This window comes from Marmota flaviventris, chromosome 4 (assembly GCF_047511675.1).
Source record: "Marmota flaviventris isolate mMarFla1 chromosome 4, mMarFla1.hap1, whole genome shotgun sequence".
Taxonomy (NCBI): domain Eukaryota; kingdom Metazoa; phylum Chordata; class Mammalia; order Rodentia; family Sciuridae; genus Marmota; species Marmota flaviventris.
In genome coordinates this window covers 122,536,621-122,555,343 of record NC_092501.1, presented here as the reverse complement: position 1 = coordinate 122,555,343, position 18,723 = coordinate 122,536,621, and the positions used below count along the sequence as shown (strand labels likewise).

General features: G+C 34.6%; 1 protein-coding gene across 4 annotated transcripts in view; it reads right to left on the bottom strand.

Annotated features, from left to right (window-relative positions):
* Nucleotides 1-18,723, bottom strand: part of Dgkh (diacylglycerol kinase eta) — a 192,534-nt gene that overhangs the window by 57,947 nt on the left and 115,864 nt on the right. For all 4 annotated transcript variants that reach the window (XR_011707375.1, XM_027928977.2, XM_027928978.2 and 1 more), the window contains exons 7-13: nt 13,994-14,100; nt 13,225-13,350; nt 9,919-10,021; nt 8,635-8,794; nt 5,960-6,068; nt 5,689-5,828; nt 2,111-2,195 (exon numbers count right to left, since the gene is read on the bottom strand). Coding sequence is in view for 3 of the 4 variants with exons in the window: in XM_027928977.2 (XP_027784778.1) it covers nt 2,111-2,195; nt 5,689-5,828; nt 5,960-6,068; nt 8,635-8,794; nt 9,919-10,021; nt 13,225-13,350; nt 13,994-14,100 (830 nt within the window). In the remaining variant the exon portion in view is untranslated. The remainder of the gene's footprint in view (nt 1-2,110; nt 2,196-5,688; nt 5,829-5,959; nt 6,069-8,634; nt 8,795-9,918; nt 10,022-13,224; nt 13,351-13,993; nt 14,101-18,723) is intronic.

Here is an 18,723-nt window from a genome sequence, read left to right as displayed (position 1 = left end):
TTGTCATTTGACAAATGACATTTGCAATTTACATCTTAAAAAAATCCAAGTTGTTATCCATTAGAGATATTCAAAGAAAACAATGCCAACCCTTTCAGAGTAAAATAAAATAAGCTTTATGTCCAAGGATAAAATTATATGTGTCACTCATTAATCACTTAGCATTAACAGTTAACATTGTGTGTGTGTGTGTGTGTGTGTGTGTGTGTAGCAGGCATTAATGTTAAGTACTTTGTATACTTTTAGCCCTTTAACTATTCTATTTTACAGTCAAGGAACTTGATAAAAAGGTAAGCTGAGTAACCAGCCTAATACCCATAGTCAATGAATTGCTCAGGAATTCAAAAACAAAGTATTTAGCTTACTTCTATTATAGTTTTCAAGGTAAAAAATAAAATCACAGATAATAAAGTGTTTTCTTGATGTTAGCTGGAGGGTGTTCAGGCCTTGGTCTGAGCCAGACAGAATATCCACTTAATCTGTAATATTAAAGGATGCTATCTGTTTGTTAAGAAAATCAGTTTAAAAAAAAATTAGCTGAGCTTGGTGGCACAGGGCTATAGAGTGACTTGGGAGGCCAAAGCAGGAAGATCGCAAGTTAAAGGTCAGTCTGGGCAATTTAATGAGGTCCTGTCTCAAAATAAAAAAGCACAAGGGCTAAAAAACAAAACAACAACAACAAAACAAAAAAAACCACAAGGGCTGAGGATGTAGCTCAGGGGTAGAGTATCCTCGGTTCAAACCCTAGTACTGCAAAAAAATTTTAAAAAGATGACGTTTTCAAGCCCACCTGCACAAAAAAAAAAAAAAAGGAAGAGATTTCCTTTATGTACTTAACACTTCATATTTAAGATATGATTACATAAAAATGATAGAAGGCAATTATCTATCTTTATTTTATATACTAGGAAACAGACATTTCTGAAGTAAGTAGAACAAAAGAATTTCCCCTTTACTTTTTTTGGAAAGAAAAGTAATAACATTTACAAAAATACTATGGAGAAAAGAATGGTTTCCATAAAAAATGTGTTTGATGGTTATAGCAGATGGAATAATATAACTAAAAATGTTTCTGGAAATGTGGTAGGACTATGAGTGACTTTTAGATTCTTTTTCATATAATTTTCTATTTAAAAATTTTTTAGATATAATGTTTTCTACTTTTATATCAGAAAATATTTTAAAAATACAATTAGCTTCTCTAAGGAATAGCCCTATTTTCCAGTTATCATCCCTTGCCCTAGTTTTGACAAGATCATAATTTTCTTAATGACAAAACAAAGGTTTCATTTGTAAAATAAACAGATAAATTTTCCTAGAGGGAAAAATAAGCTCTCGTAGATCAAATGGTCTTAATGAGTCAGAGAATAATCCTCTGAAAGTCAGGTTCTGTTTTAAATCTCTACTGCTTGGAGATTTAATCAGAATGCTGAGTCTTTTAAAATGTTGTCTAAAAAGTTCAGGCAGTTGCGGTCTTTCTGGAATGAAGTGACCTATCTTAATTCCTTGGTTTTCTCTAGATCAACAGGCTTAACCCTGTCTTTTGCTCCCTTCAAAGAAGAGGCAAAGCTTAGGATCATTATACAATATTCTGGCTACAAGTACTGGTCTGTTTGGAGATTGTTTAAGGGAGCTGGGCTAATACCCGATAATCAAACGGGTGCTCATGAACAAGGCAGAAGATGAGTGGAAGCAAGCTGGAAGCTGGCCCCTTGAGCTCTGCTGGTAAAAAGGAAGCAGGAGGTAGAATAACCAGGGAGAACTACTGAGAGCTGAGAAAGGACCTTATATTCCTGGTGCACATCACTGAATCCTCAACACTGCAGCCTCATGTCACAGTTAATGTTAATAAGGCCCACAGGGGCAAGTGACTCGGTAGGGTAAGGTCACACTCCCTATGGGGGTGGTCATGGAAGGAGTCTAACCTGGATCTTTAGGAATCTTTAATCTGAGGAAAGAACTAGAAGTAGTCAAGGAGGCAATAGTCCCCCAGATTAACATAAGATGAAGTAAGCATGCTACAGGTACCATTACGAGTAGGTTTTCTCTTTTTTCCCCAAGATGTCAACCCCCGTTTTAAATGATAAATAGGTAAAAGGTAAAGTCTTACATAAAATTCTTCAGGTGCTTCTGGAGGTCCTGGAAGTAGAGAAGCCTTTGGTGGCAATTTGAGTTCATATGTCATTATACTCCACCTGAAGGGAGAAAATCCTTTGGTCTAAAACGCCTTTAAAATTTAACAAACTGTTCTTATTTCATCATATATGTGTATTTGTGAACTTTGGCTTTATTGTATCTTAATCAAAAAAATGAGAAAGAGATATAATTTTGGTAATCTCATAAAATATTGGATTCATATTTATGATTTCAACATTTTACCATTTCTCCACAAAGTGACTTCTAAACGTTTTAAGAGCATGCCCATAGTAAGAAATGTTCAAATGTAACAAGACTTCTCATTCTTCATTAGGTGTAATGCATTGTGACTTTTTTATTCAGTTCTTTTAAAATTATGATTACTGTAAATTATTAAGTAGATTACAAGTTATTGATGTGTCGCAACCAAGAATTCCAAAACAATGTCCTAGATTAAATAAATGTATACCACCTATGAAAAACACAGTATATGTACCGACCATTCTTGCCCAAGCAACTTACACATACATACGTGAAACAAAATAGGTGAACTCCTAATTTAAGAAAGAATAAATTTAAGCATAGGATTGAGGGAGAAATGTTAATAGAAATGATACTTAATTCAAACAAATTTATTTCAACTAACTATTAATATTAATTTCAAAGCAAACATTGAATCATTGGTATTAGAGAAAATCAATCAACTTAGGATAATTCAAGCCTTCTAACTAAAATAATAATTTCCAAAACTGAAAAGAAATATTGGGTCATGGCATTATTGTAGACTACAAAATGTAAGATGAAGATTTTACACAGAAACAAAGCATTATAAAAATAGTGGTAAAATATATGACTTTTAAGAAAAATTGAATCCAATGATACAACTTAGAGGCAAATCCCAAGGTCAGTATTTAAACTGAGCTTGGTGTATCATTCAGACTAATGAGAATAAATCTTTGCATAAAAACCCAAATTCCCAGGAATTCCCCCAATAAACATTTATTATGTGTTAGGATATATAAACTGAGTAGTTGTTTGAAGCTACTATTCTACTCTTAACATGAAAATATTATGAAGAAATGTATATTTGAGTGCTGAAAGCCATTCATTCATTCATATAACCGTCTACCCATTCATTTGTGCAACAGATATATATTGAACATCTCAAAGTAACAGGGTCTAAAAACACAAGAGTGAAGAATGCTTTCCTAATGTATATTCTACTTCAGAAAACAGGGATAGTATAAGTAAACAAAACAATTAAATTTGCAAGTATCTAACAGAGAAAACCACAATTGGAAACATAAAAGTCAAGTTCTGTATAGCTGGAAATACTTCTCTGGTCAAAAGAGCAATTAAAAAAAAGGGAAAGAAACCCATCCAATGTCTACATCTTCCATGCCGTACCTTCCTCCTACATAAGAAATGGTTGGAGCTGAAGAAGCAGGAGAAAGTGGCGGCAAGAGAGGAAAGAGTCAGGCAGAAGTAACAGCTAGCAGAGTCAGAGGCCAGAAAGCTAGAACTTCTCTGCTGACTATATGTTTAAGGACAGAAGAGTGCAATGTTGAAGAAAGACCCTAGGAACTACTGACGGAACTCTAAACTGCAAGTTCTAGTACTTTCTAGCTACGCAATTTTGATCATGTAAAAACCTTCGTTTTACCAGGAAAATGGAGATGACAATATTGGTTCTCTTTAGGAGCAGTGATGATTGAGGAGTAAAATGATTGGCAGTGCCAGGCAGACAGAAAATACTAGTTATTTTTATTCCCATTGTCTGCAGAAGCCTCAATTTTACATTTTAATAAAATAGTCATCATAATGCTTCCCTAATCCATCCTATAAATTTATAATTGGAGCGAATAGATACATATGATTTGGAATACTAAACAGTGATTTTTTTTCTTTACATCTTTGCAAATAGTAAATTAGGGGAAAAAGGGAACAAAATATTCTTTTGTTTCTAGCAATAACATTGGATTCCATTTTTCTTATTTCCTAGGTTTTTGAGTCTCTTTTGATTTTTATTTTTTCCTTGTGTTTTCCCCAGGCTTGTTGGTATGAAGCAGGAGTTTCACTATAAAGATGCTATTTCTCAGCTAATTAAAAAGTGAATTTCTAGAATACCATGGAAAAGCACATATCCAGGGTAGAGGAAACACCCAATAACACTTCCTAGGATGCAACAGGAAGCAGTGCTCTTCAAATCTTTAACGAAGAAAGTATTTAAAATACTTCATGTTGTTTGGAAAGCACAGAATCAGACAGTTGTTCAGTAAATCACCTCCAAGCTCTTTTATAAATAATGGTGATTTTATTTATTTATTTATTTCCAATTCCCCCCAGGTATAACCAATAAAAACTATATGTATATATATTTAAGGTGTACAATTTGATATTTTGATTTATACATCAAGCCAATTAACTTTTCCATCTCCTCACGTGGTTCCTATTATTATTTTTTTTAAAGAAAACCTCTAAGCTTTTTTAAGAATTGGAAACTGAATCCAGCTTCACCCTAGACTATGCAGTCAAACTATAGGAGTGTTTCTCATACAATTTTGGATAATATAGACAAATATTCTATTGTGCAGCTCTCTTTTCAAACAGTCTGTCAGCAAAAGAATCATGCATTACAGTATTACCTTATGACAGACAAGGTTACAATTAATTTGGTTACAGCTCATCTTAGAGTAATTACATTTTAGATTGGTGGCTCCCTGATGAGATTTGTTATTTTCGGGACGACTTCCACAGATGGCTAATCCTATCAATGTTGTTTTGAGTCATGCTACCTCACGTCTATAATGATATTTTGACATTTGTCTTCTACTCATGGGGGTGGGGTAATTGCTGCTTACTAAATCCTGTTATTCCCTATACCCAAATTCTAAACACCTCCTGCACACCACTCAGCTACATACTGTGATTTCTGTTTTACATGTGGTCTACTCAGAGAGAAAGTGGGTATGGGATATGAGCAGGGACAGCATAAATATAGTGATAAGCCCTTCATTCAAAGCTGTCTTCCTAACACTTCCCTGTTCCGGGGACAGGATGCTTTATCTTTTTTAAAAATTCAGTTCCTTGTTGGAACAATTTGTTTGTAATGTGTATAATTAAGAAGAGATATTCTAACAAACAAAAAGTTTGTCTTTGCTTTTCTGAAGTCACATAATGATGGGGGTCCTACTTTTCATACTCACCAACCACCCACTACACACCAAATTAACTATTTCATTTATCCTACTTGAACAGTTATTAAAAGTAGTTATCATCCTATGTATCAATCTACTCTTTAGAACAATGGATTCATTGGAATGCGAGAAGAGGTGTTTCCCCTCAGTTTTACAAAAAATTCATTCATTCAGAAAATATCTTAATTGAGTGTCTACTCTGTTCAGGTCTGGTTCTCAATCTCAGGGAGCAAATGGTCGACAAGTCCAGGAAATCTCTGCCTTCATGGGTGTATAGTCAGTAAAATTTAAATTATCAAAAAGTGATTTCTGTATGCCATTTTCAGTCTAAGATTAGTAGAGAATTTTCTCTTACCTGTCTAGCATTTTGGTACTGGCTCGTTCCAGCTTCTCTAGTATCTGAGGAAGTTGAGTGTCATCGTCATATGAACCTCCCCAGCCAAGAACTCGAGCCAGGTCATTGCCTGTTCCCAAGGGTAATACTCCCAGCTGACACTACGAGAGAGTGCAAGAGTGAGACTTTCAGAAAAGTTGAGAAATAAGGACCATTACATTTCTGCACCTCTCTGGAAAATAATGTTAGTATACATTCACGTCAACCAGCAAGGAAAAGAATTAGCACTTGCCTGTTTATTCAAGTTGAGCTTATCGATTTCTGACAAAACCCAACCTACACTTCCATCTCCTCCGCAGACAAGAATCCGGAAATTGTCAAACTTCTGAAATAATCTTAAACTAAAAGTAAAAATTATTTCATTTTAGTAAAAATAAATAAAAATCACTTTTTCTAATTATTTGTCATTTCTTGCATGCATTGGTATTCAAGTTCAGATAAAATATAAAAACTCGTATTTATCTACTAATTATACTATAAAAATTATTTTGAGTACAATTTTTAATTCAAGAAAATCTCTGAATCAAAAGAATGAAAGGGAATTACAAGCAGGAATGGAGGAAAAAGGAGCAAGAAATAAGGAAACAAAATCGAAGCAGAACCAGGAAAGAACTACAGGTAAACATGAAATTGTGAAAGTGGTGGCTTTTCTATTTTAACAAGAAGGATATATTATATCCTTAAGAATTATAAACCAGGGGAAATTGAGGATGGGATGCCAGTAAGTGGCACCGAAGCAATTCTTAAAGACACTTAGCAAACCTTGCCAACATGTGGCCATAAGTACAGTCAGCCCACCTTTTCTCCTCTCCTCAGTCTCAGGCCAATTCTTTCACTTCTATCTCCCTTCATCTCAACTTTTTTTTCCATTTGTGTGTGTGTGTGTGAGTGTGTGTGTGTCTGTCTGTCTGTCTGTAGATGGACAGAATGCCTTTATTTTATTTGTTTATTTATACGTGGTGCTGAGGATCAAACCCAGTGCCTCACACATGCTAGGCAAGCGCTCTGCCACTGAGCCACAACCCCAGCCTTTATATCAACTTTCCACACATTTCACCTCCTGAATGTACCTTTGTAAAACTCAAGTATAATGGGAAATCTGGAAAATATATCATAAGAACAACCCCAGGAAACTTCACAAAGAGAGATCCTTGGGGGCTTAAAGGATAAATGGGAAAAATAAATATCACGAGTATAAGAGAGCAGATGGAGCAGCAGTTTGGTGGTAGTAGACATGCTTCAAATGTATGAGGCCCTGGGCTCAATCCCTAGCACCAAAAATAAATATACACCTATACAAATTCCTAAATTAATTAATTAACAGAAGTATGGAGAGTTATAAAAAAACAGACATGTCAGAAAAGAGAATGAAATTATCAAAGAACAGAAGACACAAAGAAGGTGAGAGGACATCTGAGAAAATGCTGGGATCCAATCAGGGGCAAGAGAGAGATGTACAGTTAGGGAAGGGGTAGGGTATAAATGAAGACAACTAGTGTCCGTGTAGAACAGAGGACCTGAGACTCAGAAAGAGAAAGGCAGTGCAAAAAGGACAGAAGACCTTGAAGGGACAAAAGTGACAAGAGACACAAAGAGAAACAGGAGAGAAACAGAGAAGACAGAGGAAAGTGTCAGTTTATATATGAGTGCTTCTCAGGCACTGGTATCTAAAATCCCAATTTCTGGCCTTGGGATCTAGCTTAATAGTAGAGTACTTGCCTAGTATGTACAAGGCCTTGGGTTCAATACCCAGGACTGCAGTAAAATAAAATAAAATTCCCATTGCTACTTCTGTGTTCATACTTAAAGGTCACAGGGAAATCCTCAGGAAAAGCTAAGTAACCTTTGCAAATCACATAGAGATTAAAGATCCCTCCATCAGAAGATACAGCATCCTCTTTAAGAAAAATCATATGCAGGGGGAGGGTGGAGGATGGGAAAGGCAGTGGAGCACAACAGACACTAGTATGGCAATTTGTAAATCAATGGATGTGTAACTGATGTGATTCTGCAATCTGTGTATGGGGTGAAGGTGGGAGTTCATAACCCACTTGAATCAAAGTGTGGAATATGATATGTCAAGAAATTTGTAATGTTTTGAACAACCCACAATAAAAAATTAAAAAAAAAAAGAAAAATCATATGCAAACACTGAAAATGTGTCTCAAGGCACATCGCCCCTCAGTAAAAATACTATTTAATTTTTTTCAGATTTTAAGTTACATAACATACTAGAAAACTGGGAGGTGGGGGGGAGTCAGCCAAAGTATTTTGTTGTCATTTATGTGAAAGTCAAATTCTTTTTTTAAAAAATATTTTTAGTTGTAGATGAACACAATATATTTATTTTTGTTGATTTAGTTTTTTTATGTGGTTGTAGGGATTGAACCCAGTACCTCATTCATGCTAGGCAAGCACTCTACCACTGAGCCACAACCCTAGCCCCTAAGTCAAATTCTTGAGGAACTGTCCTTGAGATCCATGATAACATCTGTAACTTGGTGAAATCACTGATTATGTACATTATATATAAATTAATACTAGCCTTCCTTGAAAATAATTTTTCTAATATTAGCTTTTATTTTATATTTATGGAAATTGATCCTTCTTGGAGCTAAACCAATTGATAGTAGTGTTTGATATAAAATATATATAAAAATTTTTCTTAATAAATTTGAAATTTGGAAATTTTGGTAAAAAATAGGGAATTTATACAAGAGATTTATATAACTGTCAAAAAGCTTATATTAAAACTTTAAATAATGAAAGCTTTAAATAAGGGAGAAGGAGGGAAGACCAACATAGGAGATCAAGTGGAATCAATAATTTTCATGAGATGAAAAGCCAGGCACATTTCATGCCTAGTACTATATTTCATTCAAATAATATTTATCAATAACGAATTACCCCAAATGAGGACCTCCGTTCATTAAATCAAACACCTGAGCCGGATTTAGCAATTGTTTAAAACGACGAAGAAACTTGACTCCCTGATTATCTCCACTCTTAGAATTGACAAAAACCAATAAAGGACTAACACAGAATGAAAATGTTGCTCTACAGAAACCTGTAAAAAAAAAAATACACATATAGCATAAGATCAATATGTATTATTTTCCTTTTTAAATTATACTGAACATTCACAGAAAGGAAGATAAATTCATAAAAATAAAAAATCTTGCTTATTACTAGAACATTCAGGTATAATGTAGACTCACAAGTGGAGGTTTACTATTTAAATACTAAGAATATAGGACTTCTCATTTAAAAATATGTTCTATAATGAAAAATGATAATAAAGACAAGAAAAGTATTAACCACAGATAATTTGAGATATACCATCTGTCTTAACAATATAATTATAAGAAAAACTAAGCAAAGTCCATAAATTCACATTTGTAAAGAATTCATATGATCATTTTTACTATTTTAAAATGATTTAACTGTTCTTTGATAAGATCTGAGAAAATATTAAAATTTATAATAAATAAAAGAACCTAGATATGTCAGAGATGGAGGAGGCAATCAATAGCACAAGTTTTAAAAATCATATTATTTAAGCTTTATATCTTTATATCTAAAATATTTATTGGCTTAATTTACTTAAAATTTCAGAAGGCATAAAGCACATTATAAATGCCAGACATTAACAACAGTACATAGTAAAAGCCTTTTATAATGTAACTTGCTTAGAAGGAAGTTATTAGTATGCTATCCTAAAACCAGTGTTGTGAAAAGTTTCCTCAGCACTTACAATTAAGTTGTAAGATTCTGGAAAAAGTGAATGCATTTATAGGATATAAATTTCTGCAATGAAATTATAAGAAAACAAATTTTAATAACAGCCATGCTAATGAGCAATTTCAATTATGGTGGAAAAACCACTTATAAAAATTAGCCTGTTCAGATTATGCTTCAGTACAGGATAATGATCTTATTTTATTTACTTAAATGTAAAATCTAAAAGTCTCATACATGGTAATTTTACCAATAAGCTAATAGCTACGTTACAACTTTCATTTTAAAAGATTCTTTTACAAATTAAATATGCCATTCAGAAATTTAAATGGAATTATTATGTAAAAATTGACCAAAATAACCAACTTAAGTTCTATTTATTCTAGAAAAACAAATGTACATATAAATATTAAATATACCAGAAATACACATACTCACACTACTATTACATACCATCAGAATCAGTGCTATTTAGTGCAATTGGAGGTATGATAGATACTTTGCATTGGCCAAGTGGACATACAGGAAAATAATAATCTTTGCAGGCAGTATGTACCTAATGATAAACAAATAAAGCTTTGGGAATCATAAAAACAAAGCACTTTTCTATGTCATAAATTACATCTACAGAAATGATCATTTAGGATCAACATCATCACAAAATATTCAGTAATTCGCAAGTTACTTTAATGGCACAGTATTTATATTTCTTAAGGAATAGACCAAGCATCTTAGTGATGGGAATATAATTTTGGTCCATGTGGCCTATTTCTGTGATGGTCTCAAACAAGGGATATGGCCAATGAATGCTGAAGGCAAGGAGAGAGTAAGAAAAGGGAGGGAATGCAGAGGGAGAAAGGGAAGGAGGAAATGAAAAAGGGAAGAGAGGGAGAAAGGAGGAAAGAGTTCCAGTATGTCAATATTATGCCCATAAAACAAATCGATGACCTCTACCATATAAAAATTCTTACAGACTTAATGAAAATGAAACCAGCCATGTGCCTGCTCTTCCTCCCGTGCTCCTACAACTTTCTATTCGCATTTCTTTTATCATGTGTTAAAATTATCATCACTATCAGCACATCCATGCCTACTTTCTCAGCTGGACTGCTAGCTAGATCTGCAAGGAAAAGGGAGAGGGATTCACATCACAAGCCTGTGGTAAATGCTCGCTGAAGAAACAAAGTTTCAAGGTCAGTCAAGATACTACTGAGAACAAAGCAGGCTAACTTAACAAGTAGGAGCCAGGCCACTTAGAATACTTTGTGTATTTAACCTAGGGACCCTTTAAAATATTTTGGCAGATGCTTCATAAACCATTTATTGAATGGGGCTTTATATCATTAGTGCTTTAAGAAAACTGGCACACTGACTAAACCTCTATGAACACTCTTGAGAAATAAGTGAGATTTAATAGCAGTTTTTAGCAAATTTAATAGCAACTGTTTTGGGACAGTTGATTAGGATTTATAATAATTAACAACCAAAATGCATTCTATAAAAACTAGTATACATGGATAGTTGTAAAGGAATATAAAAATACATGAGAATCATGGAGCAAAACGGGAAGCTATTAATAATAATCTAAGTGAGAAAAGCAGGAGATAAAGTTGTATATTCACTGATTTTAAAATTATGACTTAAATCTTCAGGGTTATGGAACTATGGGCTTTGGGACTTGGCATGGTTTTGGGTTTTTTTTGCTTTGTTTTGTTCGCTTGTTTTCCCTACCTGATTATGTTTTCAGCCCTAGATAGCCTGCTGTTAGAAATTCACATTCTAGGGGCTGGGTTGTAGCTCGGTGGTAGAGCACTTGCCTAGCACATGTGAGACATTGGGTTCCATCCTCAGCATCACATAAAAATAAATAAAGGTATTGTGTCCATCTATAACTAAAAAATAGTTTTTTAAAAAAGAAAGAAATTCATATTTTACAGGTAAAGAAAAATATAAACAGATAAATGATAGTGCACAAGAAATTCGAGGCTAAGAGAGGCACTACAGAGGTGATGGTGCCAGAAACCAACAGGTGTAACTTACCCAGGGTGGGGCAGGAAAAAAGAAGAAAAAGACACTCTAGAATGGTTCCATTCCAGAATGGTCCCCATGCACCCCATTTAAAATTGCTATTAAATTTCAGTTGTTTTCCCAAGATAATGTTGCTCTTCTATTTGTGAAACTTTTTAAAGTTGGGGATGAGTAGAAGGAACAAGAATGAAACCTAATTAACTCCTACCATGAAGTAGGAAATTACTGACCAAATAAAAGTAAAGACATATATTCTGCAGGTAAAGACAATTTACACAAAACCCTTCTAAAATGATTCATCACACATGAGATGTGTTAGCAGGAAATACTATCAGTGATCATTCCCCCCAAAATAAATCTTATGTGGAATGATGATTTTAAATCTTTTTTATGGGTAGCACTCCTTTAAAATAAGGATGGCATAAGAGGGTCTTAGGGGGTCAGGGCTGTACTCTCTGAGAGTCCACAGAAAGGGACCCATCACAGTCTGTACGTTATATGAGAGTGAAGTAAGCGAAGTAAAAAAACAAAAATAAGCCTGTGGGCTGGGGATATAGCTCAATTGGTAGAGTGCTTGCTTTGCACGCATAAGGCCCTGGGTTCGGTCCCCAGCACACACACACACACACACACACACACACACACACAAGCCTGTGGCTAATTAAAGAGGCAACTGATGAAAAATAACAAAAGGAAATGAGGACAAAGGAAATCTTAGTTGGTTTAAAAATTAAGAGGAATCACAGATTGCCTATGAGCCTGACTAAAAAGTCATAGGACTTTTTTTCCTCTGGGGCCTATGGAGTCAATCTCATAGGAAACCAGCACATATTATCACATCTTATGCTGATCTACACCAGACTTCCCAAAAGCAATGGATTTTCCACACTATAAAATTTGGGTCCAACTTCCAAATTTGGACCAGCAAGTTTTTTAAAAGACCATAAGAAGCAAATCACCAACAAATGAGTTAGCCCCAACACAAGGGACTATCATCCTGGGACAGCAGCACCCAGGGGTGAGAGAAGCATGCCCAGCTGTGGCTTCATGGTCCTGTGGTCTTTGAGCCCTATGCCGCTGTCGGCATGACTTCTCTTCTCTATGAATGTCCTCATTCAGTCCAGGAGCCCTGACTGTATGATATCTGGCATAAATGAGACTGTTCTTTGCTGATGATTCACACGATGCTGGGTGAACTTTTTACTTCTTTCCTGCACATGCAGAGAAGTTTAAAGCTATTTATTATATGACCTAAATTTATATCATTTAAATTACATCAGTGCATAGCCCATTGAACTTGGCATTCTGTCTTTCAGAGGACACACATGGTACTGCAGCAAAATCACACTTTGTATGTTAACCCAAATCTGGCAGCACAGAAAAGGACTTTCTGTGTGCACCTGGTTATAACACAGAAAACAGCAGATCACTGTGCAGTGGAAGCAAAATGGAAAACAATAGATCTGCAGGAAAGAGATTCTGAGACATAGGAAATATATGAATAAGAGAAAATATTACAAATGGGGCATTTGAAAAATGACCAGGAATGGGGTTAGGGGGTGGAAAATATGGAACTGGAAGGAAAACACTATTTAACAAGCCATGAATGCCACAATGGGCTATGCTGTCAGGCTCTGCCATGAAGGTCTTTGCTTTGCTTCTGAACCACACAGATGTCCACGGTAAGCAAATAAGACAGTGAAAAGGTATGAAATGTTTGCAAATCCTCACCATTGTTTTACACCAAAGACATTTCCAATCCTGTAGACGGAGAACACTGCCACACGTTTTGTCACAGACAGCACACTTGGCACTCACGGGCAAGTTGCCCTCAAGCCATTGGTGAGGCATAGCGAGCTGTGGGGCAGGAAGAAAGGGCAACCAAAAGTGAAGACTGTGGAGAACACTGTTCTTACCCTTGGGAAGGTACTGAACGATTTCTTACTCTATGGAGTCAATAACAGGCATCCTGCATGGCACTCATGTATCCCAGATTTATTGAGCATCTATTATGACTAAACCCTGTAGGGAGACAAAGTAAATAAGACGAAAGGCCTGCCGCTTTGGGATTCAGGTGCAAGTCTAGCTGAGGAGAAAAGACAAAGGGTCATGATACATGGCCCACTAAAGGCTGTCAGAGATTCACCTATGCGGTGCAATGCAGGAGATGTTTTTTAAGGGAGGGGTACTGCAAAGAGGAAACCCCAGAGTCTGCAGAACAAACCTCCTCTAAACCTTATAGATCACAGAGTGTGACCTTCTGTTACACCAGCCAGGTCCAGCAGTCATTCCTTAGCCCTAATCTTAACAGAGTTCCCTCAAAATCCAAGAGCGAGGGAAAGCTATAAAGCAATGAATTAAAAATAAAAACTCACAATCAACTAAAACCTATTTCATCCTGATAATTAAACACTCCCACTTAAACTATTAGTATTTCCCCCAAGAGCAGAAAATAAGAGAGGAGGCACCAGGAAGAGACCAAGGGCAGACAGCCGCTTACTCCGTCTTCGTCCTCTATGATGTCCTTTCCAATGGAGGCCAGGGTTGTCCATTTACAGTTATTAGTTGCCCTCACTGCACATCTTTTGTGAGCCTTGAATTTACACACTAAAAAGGAAAAGAAAATAAGTTAACCATTTTAAAGTACTTTTGCACCAGCACTAAAAGTCATCTTAGCATGAAATTTTTAAAAGGGGTAGAAAGGAGAGAAAAAGAAAACAAAGATTTTTAAAAATTTAAACTAATCTCGAATGATACTAATTGTATTCTAAAAAACTAATACAGACTTGCATTTATGAATCACATATAGAGTTACACATAGATTGCTACATGGATAAACAAAAATGAAATAAATAGAAAATAATTAGTTCTTGAGAAGGGAGACTGACACACACACATGCACAAGCAAATAAAATTCAGTAACAAGGATACTGATTACATCCTATTTCTTATTCGGAGTTCTAATTATATGAATGTATTTAAGAAAATTAATTGAGATGCACATTTCTGATATTTGCATTGTTCTGTGTACCTAATATATTTACTTATATTAATAGGTTTGAAAACATCAATAAGATCAAGAAAATTCAGAGGAGTTTTAAAATGCAAGTACAAGACAGGTGTGGTGGCACATGCCTGGAATCCCAGCAACTCAGGAGGCTGAAGCCGGAGGACCCCAACTTCAAGGCCAGCCTCAGCAACATAGTGAGACCCCATCTTGAAATTAAAAAAATAAACAAAAAAAGAACTGGGGGGGGGGGTGGATGTAACTCAGTAGTAAAACATCCCTAAGTTCAATCCTTAGCGCGCACACACACACACACACAAAAAAAAAATTGTAAGTACATCATGAAAATAAGAAGTCATCATGGGAAATAGGCTGAGAGGGTCATAAGATGTCACCATCTTTTAAAAATATTATGTTGGGATGACTATATTATAAATGTAGGAGAAAGGAATGATAAAATAATGTCACCACTACTCTTCATTAATTCTTCCCAGCTATATTATCATAAAGAAGTTTATAAAAGAAAATTAAGATAAAACAACTAGGAAAGAAGCAGCACATATTTGGTAAAACAAGTAAACCACAGGTTATTTGAAAAATGTGTTTGTGAAAATTGGAACTTGACTACTACAAAACACATTTATCTTTCCAGTAATACAAATTATCCAAGCACGTGTAGATGCCGATGGTATAACAGTTCCTAAGTTTTCAGATAACTAGTTAAAAGTAGAGATCATTTCAGTGGAAATTAATAAGGTGGCGGCCGCTAAATTTAAATGTAAGATGGCTTTTTCTCATATGATTTTTTCTTCACTTTCTATCAATCGTTAAACATTTGTAAATGTGTTACATACTACTTATTATCTTTGAACTGTCCTAATTTGATGTACATTGAAATGAAAGGTCCGGATAAAATACCCAAGATGTCTGTTATCAAATGTTCAACATGGAGCTGGGGTTATGGCTCAGAGGCAGAGTGCTCACCTAGCCCATGCAAGGCCCTGGGTTCAATTCTCAGCACCACATTTAAAAAATAAATAAATAAAATAAAGATATTGTGTCCAACTACAACTAAACAATAAATATTTTAAAACATGTTCAATGTGATTCAGGCTTCAACAAGCCAATATATAAATGGCTACTTACTGATCTGTTCTTGAAAAACACTGGTCTACACATATTGGAGATGTTTCACTTACCTCCTCTTTTGTATACCCTGAAAAATTCTTTTTGGCAATAATACTATTATTGTTATAAGCGACTTCATATAGAATGCAATAATCTTTCAATTAAATTTTGTTGCTGATAGTAAGGGTGAAGACACAGAACCAAAGGCAGTAACTACTTTGAACTAATTGTTTAGTACCTCCAGGTCTTTTCATCTGTAAGACTATTTCCCCAAAATGGGGTTCTAGCCAAGTGCAGCAGTACCCTCCTATCATCAATCCCTGCTATTTGGGAGCCTTCGGCAAGAGGATCAGAAGTCTTAGGTCAGCCTACGCAACTTAGTAAGACCTTGTCTCAAAATTTAAAAAAATAAAACAAAATAAAGTGAGGTCCTAAAATGGTCTATACCAGAGTCCTCAGGGTGCTTTATAAGCAAAAAACAGCACTTGATATTAATAGTCAATGCTTGCTTTTCAAGCAGGGAAAAGAAGAACATAAAAGAGAGTAATGGTACAATTTCATGGCTTTTTAAAATTTTTGCCATTAAAAATCAAGCAGTGGGGCTGAGGATGTGGCTCAAGTGGTAGCGCGCTCGCCTGGCATGCGCGGGGCACTGGGTTTGATCCTCAGCACCACATAAAAATAAAATAAAGATGTGGTGTCCACCGAAAACTAAAAAATAAATATTAAAAAAATTCTCTCTCTCTCTCTCTCTAAGAAAAATCAAGCAGTTCATTAAAAATAAAAATCAATGCCTGCCTTACACATGTGAGGCACTGGGTTCAATCCTCAGCACCACATAAAAATAAAATTGTGTCCATCTACAATTAAAAAACAATAAAAATCACACTTTTTATAATAACTGTTTCATACACTGAGCCTTGAGAATGACAAAGTTGCTTAATATAACATAGAACAATAGTAATAAACAAACCAGACTGTTGTTATGGTCACTAAGAAATGGAAATAATTAATGGGCACCTTAACTTTGTTAGGTGACAATTACATTTCTCCAAATTATTCTAGAATAAAGCACTTTCCCCTGACCTATAAAGCCATTCTTTAAAACCACAGAACTTAATAAATACACTGTCAGGTGGCAAAATTATTTTTACCGTAATATTTCATCTTTATCACACTGAATCTTTGTGGTAAACAATAGTTAAGATGAAATTTCATAAGTAGCCATGTTGACATATTTGATACTGTTGACTGAAAAGAAAATGACTGTTTAATATTTTTGGCCAAGTTACTATTGAAGTAACTATGAAGGACAATTATATTCTAAAATGATAATTTACACTCTCAAATAACTTCAGATTTTTTAATGAAAATTATTTACTGTCTTCCATTTTTCATTCATATAGTATTTTACATGTGCAAGACTTTCAAACAATAAGTTTACTTATAATTCAATACAAGTCTAGAAGACAAATCAGTAGTCTCATTTTATGATGAAAAACAAGAACCTAAAGGTCAAGTGAATTTATTGATGGCTTCATACACCAAAAGCTGAATTTCACTCTAATACAAAGTTGTTAATCTTCACTATTAAACGAATTTTTATTGTATTTGCATCTCCATTATAACCTGTAAAGCCTGTTTATCCCTATGTTTTTAGGTTTAATATGTAAGTAGTATATTCACATTTAATGGGAGGAGGGGGTCTCAAAAGTTTAACTTTGAATATGCTAAAATATCCAGGATGGCCATATTCTCATAGAATAAAACATCTGGGATTTTGAAAGCTTCTCCTACGATTCTAAAAATATGAATAGACAAAATACTGCAGATTTAAATTTTTACCAGCAGAGAAAACGAATATTAATGCATAATCTTTTGAAGAAATTTTTAATCCAATAATTGAGACTTTTTTTCCTGGTTCTCTTTAGTTATAGCTGACAGTAGAATCCATTTTGACATAATTATATAAGCATGGAAGACTTTTTTTTAAAAGGGTAGAAAGAGTGTGTCTTTTATAGAAGGACATAACAAATGTATTTAAAGACTTTAAAGTTTCTTATTCTCACCAACTGAAGTAATTTTCATTTTCTTTTAAAATGCTTAGAAAAATGTTCAATCATTCCATTATTGACTCAATTACTAAATAATCAATATGGGGTATCACAGAGTATCTTAAACCTGGTTATCGTTTTTAAGCCATTTGGGGAATAGAAACTTTCAGGTAACAGTTAAAGGATCTTCAGAACAGCACCACATAATATTACAGACCTAGTATGAGTTATTCAGACCCACATAAACCCTTCTGTATTAGTAAAGACAGAAAGGCCTATTATATCTTTGTCTGAAATTCTTTAAATCTAAAGAATAAAGTTTAATGGCTTCTCCAAATTTTCACCTTCATGAACTTGAATGTGTCAGTCCTCTGATCCAATCTGGAACTACTTACTGGATCAATTCCTTATAGAGCACAGTGACAATTTCCTATGATGTATTTAATCAGAAAAGCAGTTTGCATGCATTCCCTCATTTAATCTTCACAGTGCTGAGGTATAAATGACTATTATCCCCATTTGACAGATGAGAACAATCTAACTGTGTTAAACTACTTCTGGTAACAGTTTGTAATGGTGGCTGTGGGAGGGGGTTTAATGGCTGAGCTCTATTCCTTACCATTATGTGTGTATTGCTATGCATCGTAGTAAATGGCTGAAACAAAAGTTATTGATATTTTTTAATATTTATTTATTTTAGTTGTAGTTGGACACAATATCTTTATTTTAATTATTTTATATGTGGGGCTGAGGATCAAACCCAGGGCCTCGCACGTGCTAGGCAAGCACTCTACCGCTGAGCCACCACCCAGCCCAAGAGTTATTGATCTTATTTATTTATTGTTAATCATAAATTTAACATCAATTAAAACTGTGGCTCTGTCATTATTTTATTATTTAATCATAATTAGCTATATTCAAAATTATCTGTGATAGTGTCTTATCAGAGAAAAACACTAGTATTGGCATTAGATATATTTCAAAAAGCAGTATAACACTTTTCATACCTCATCACTGAATTATGAAATTAAATCAGTCTAA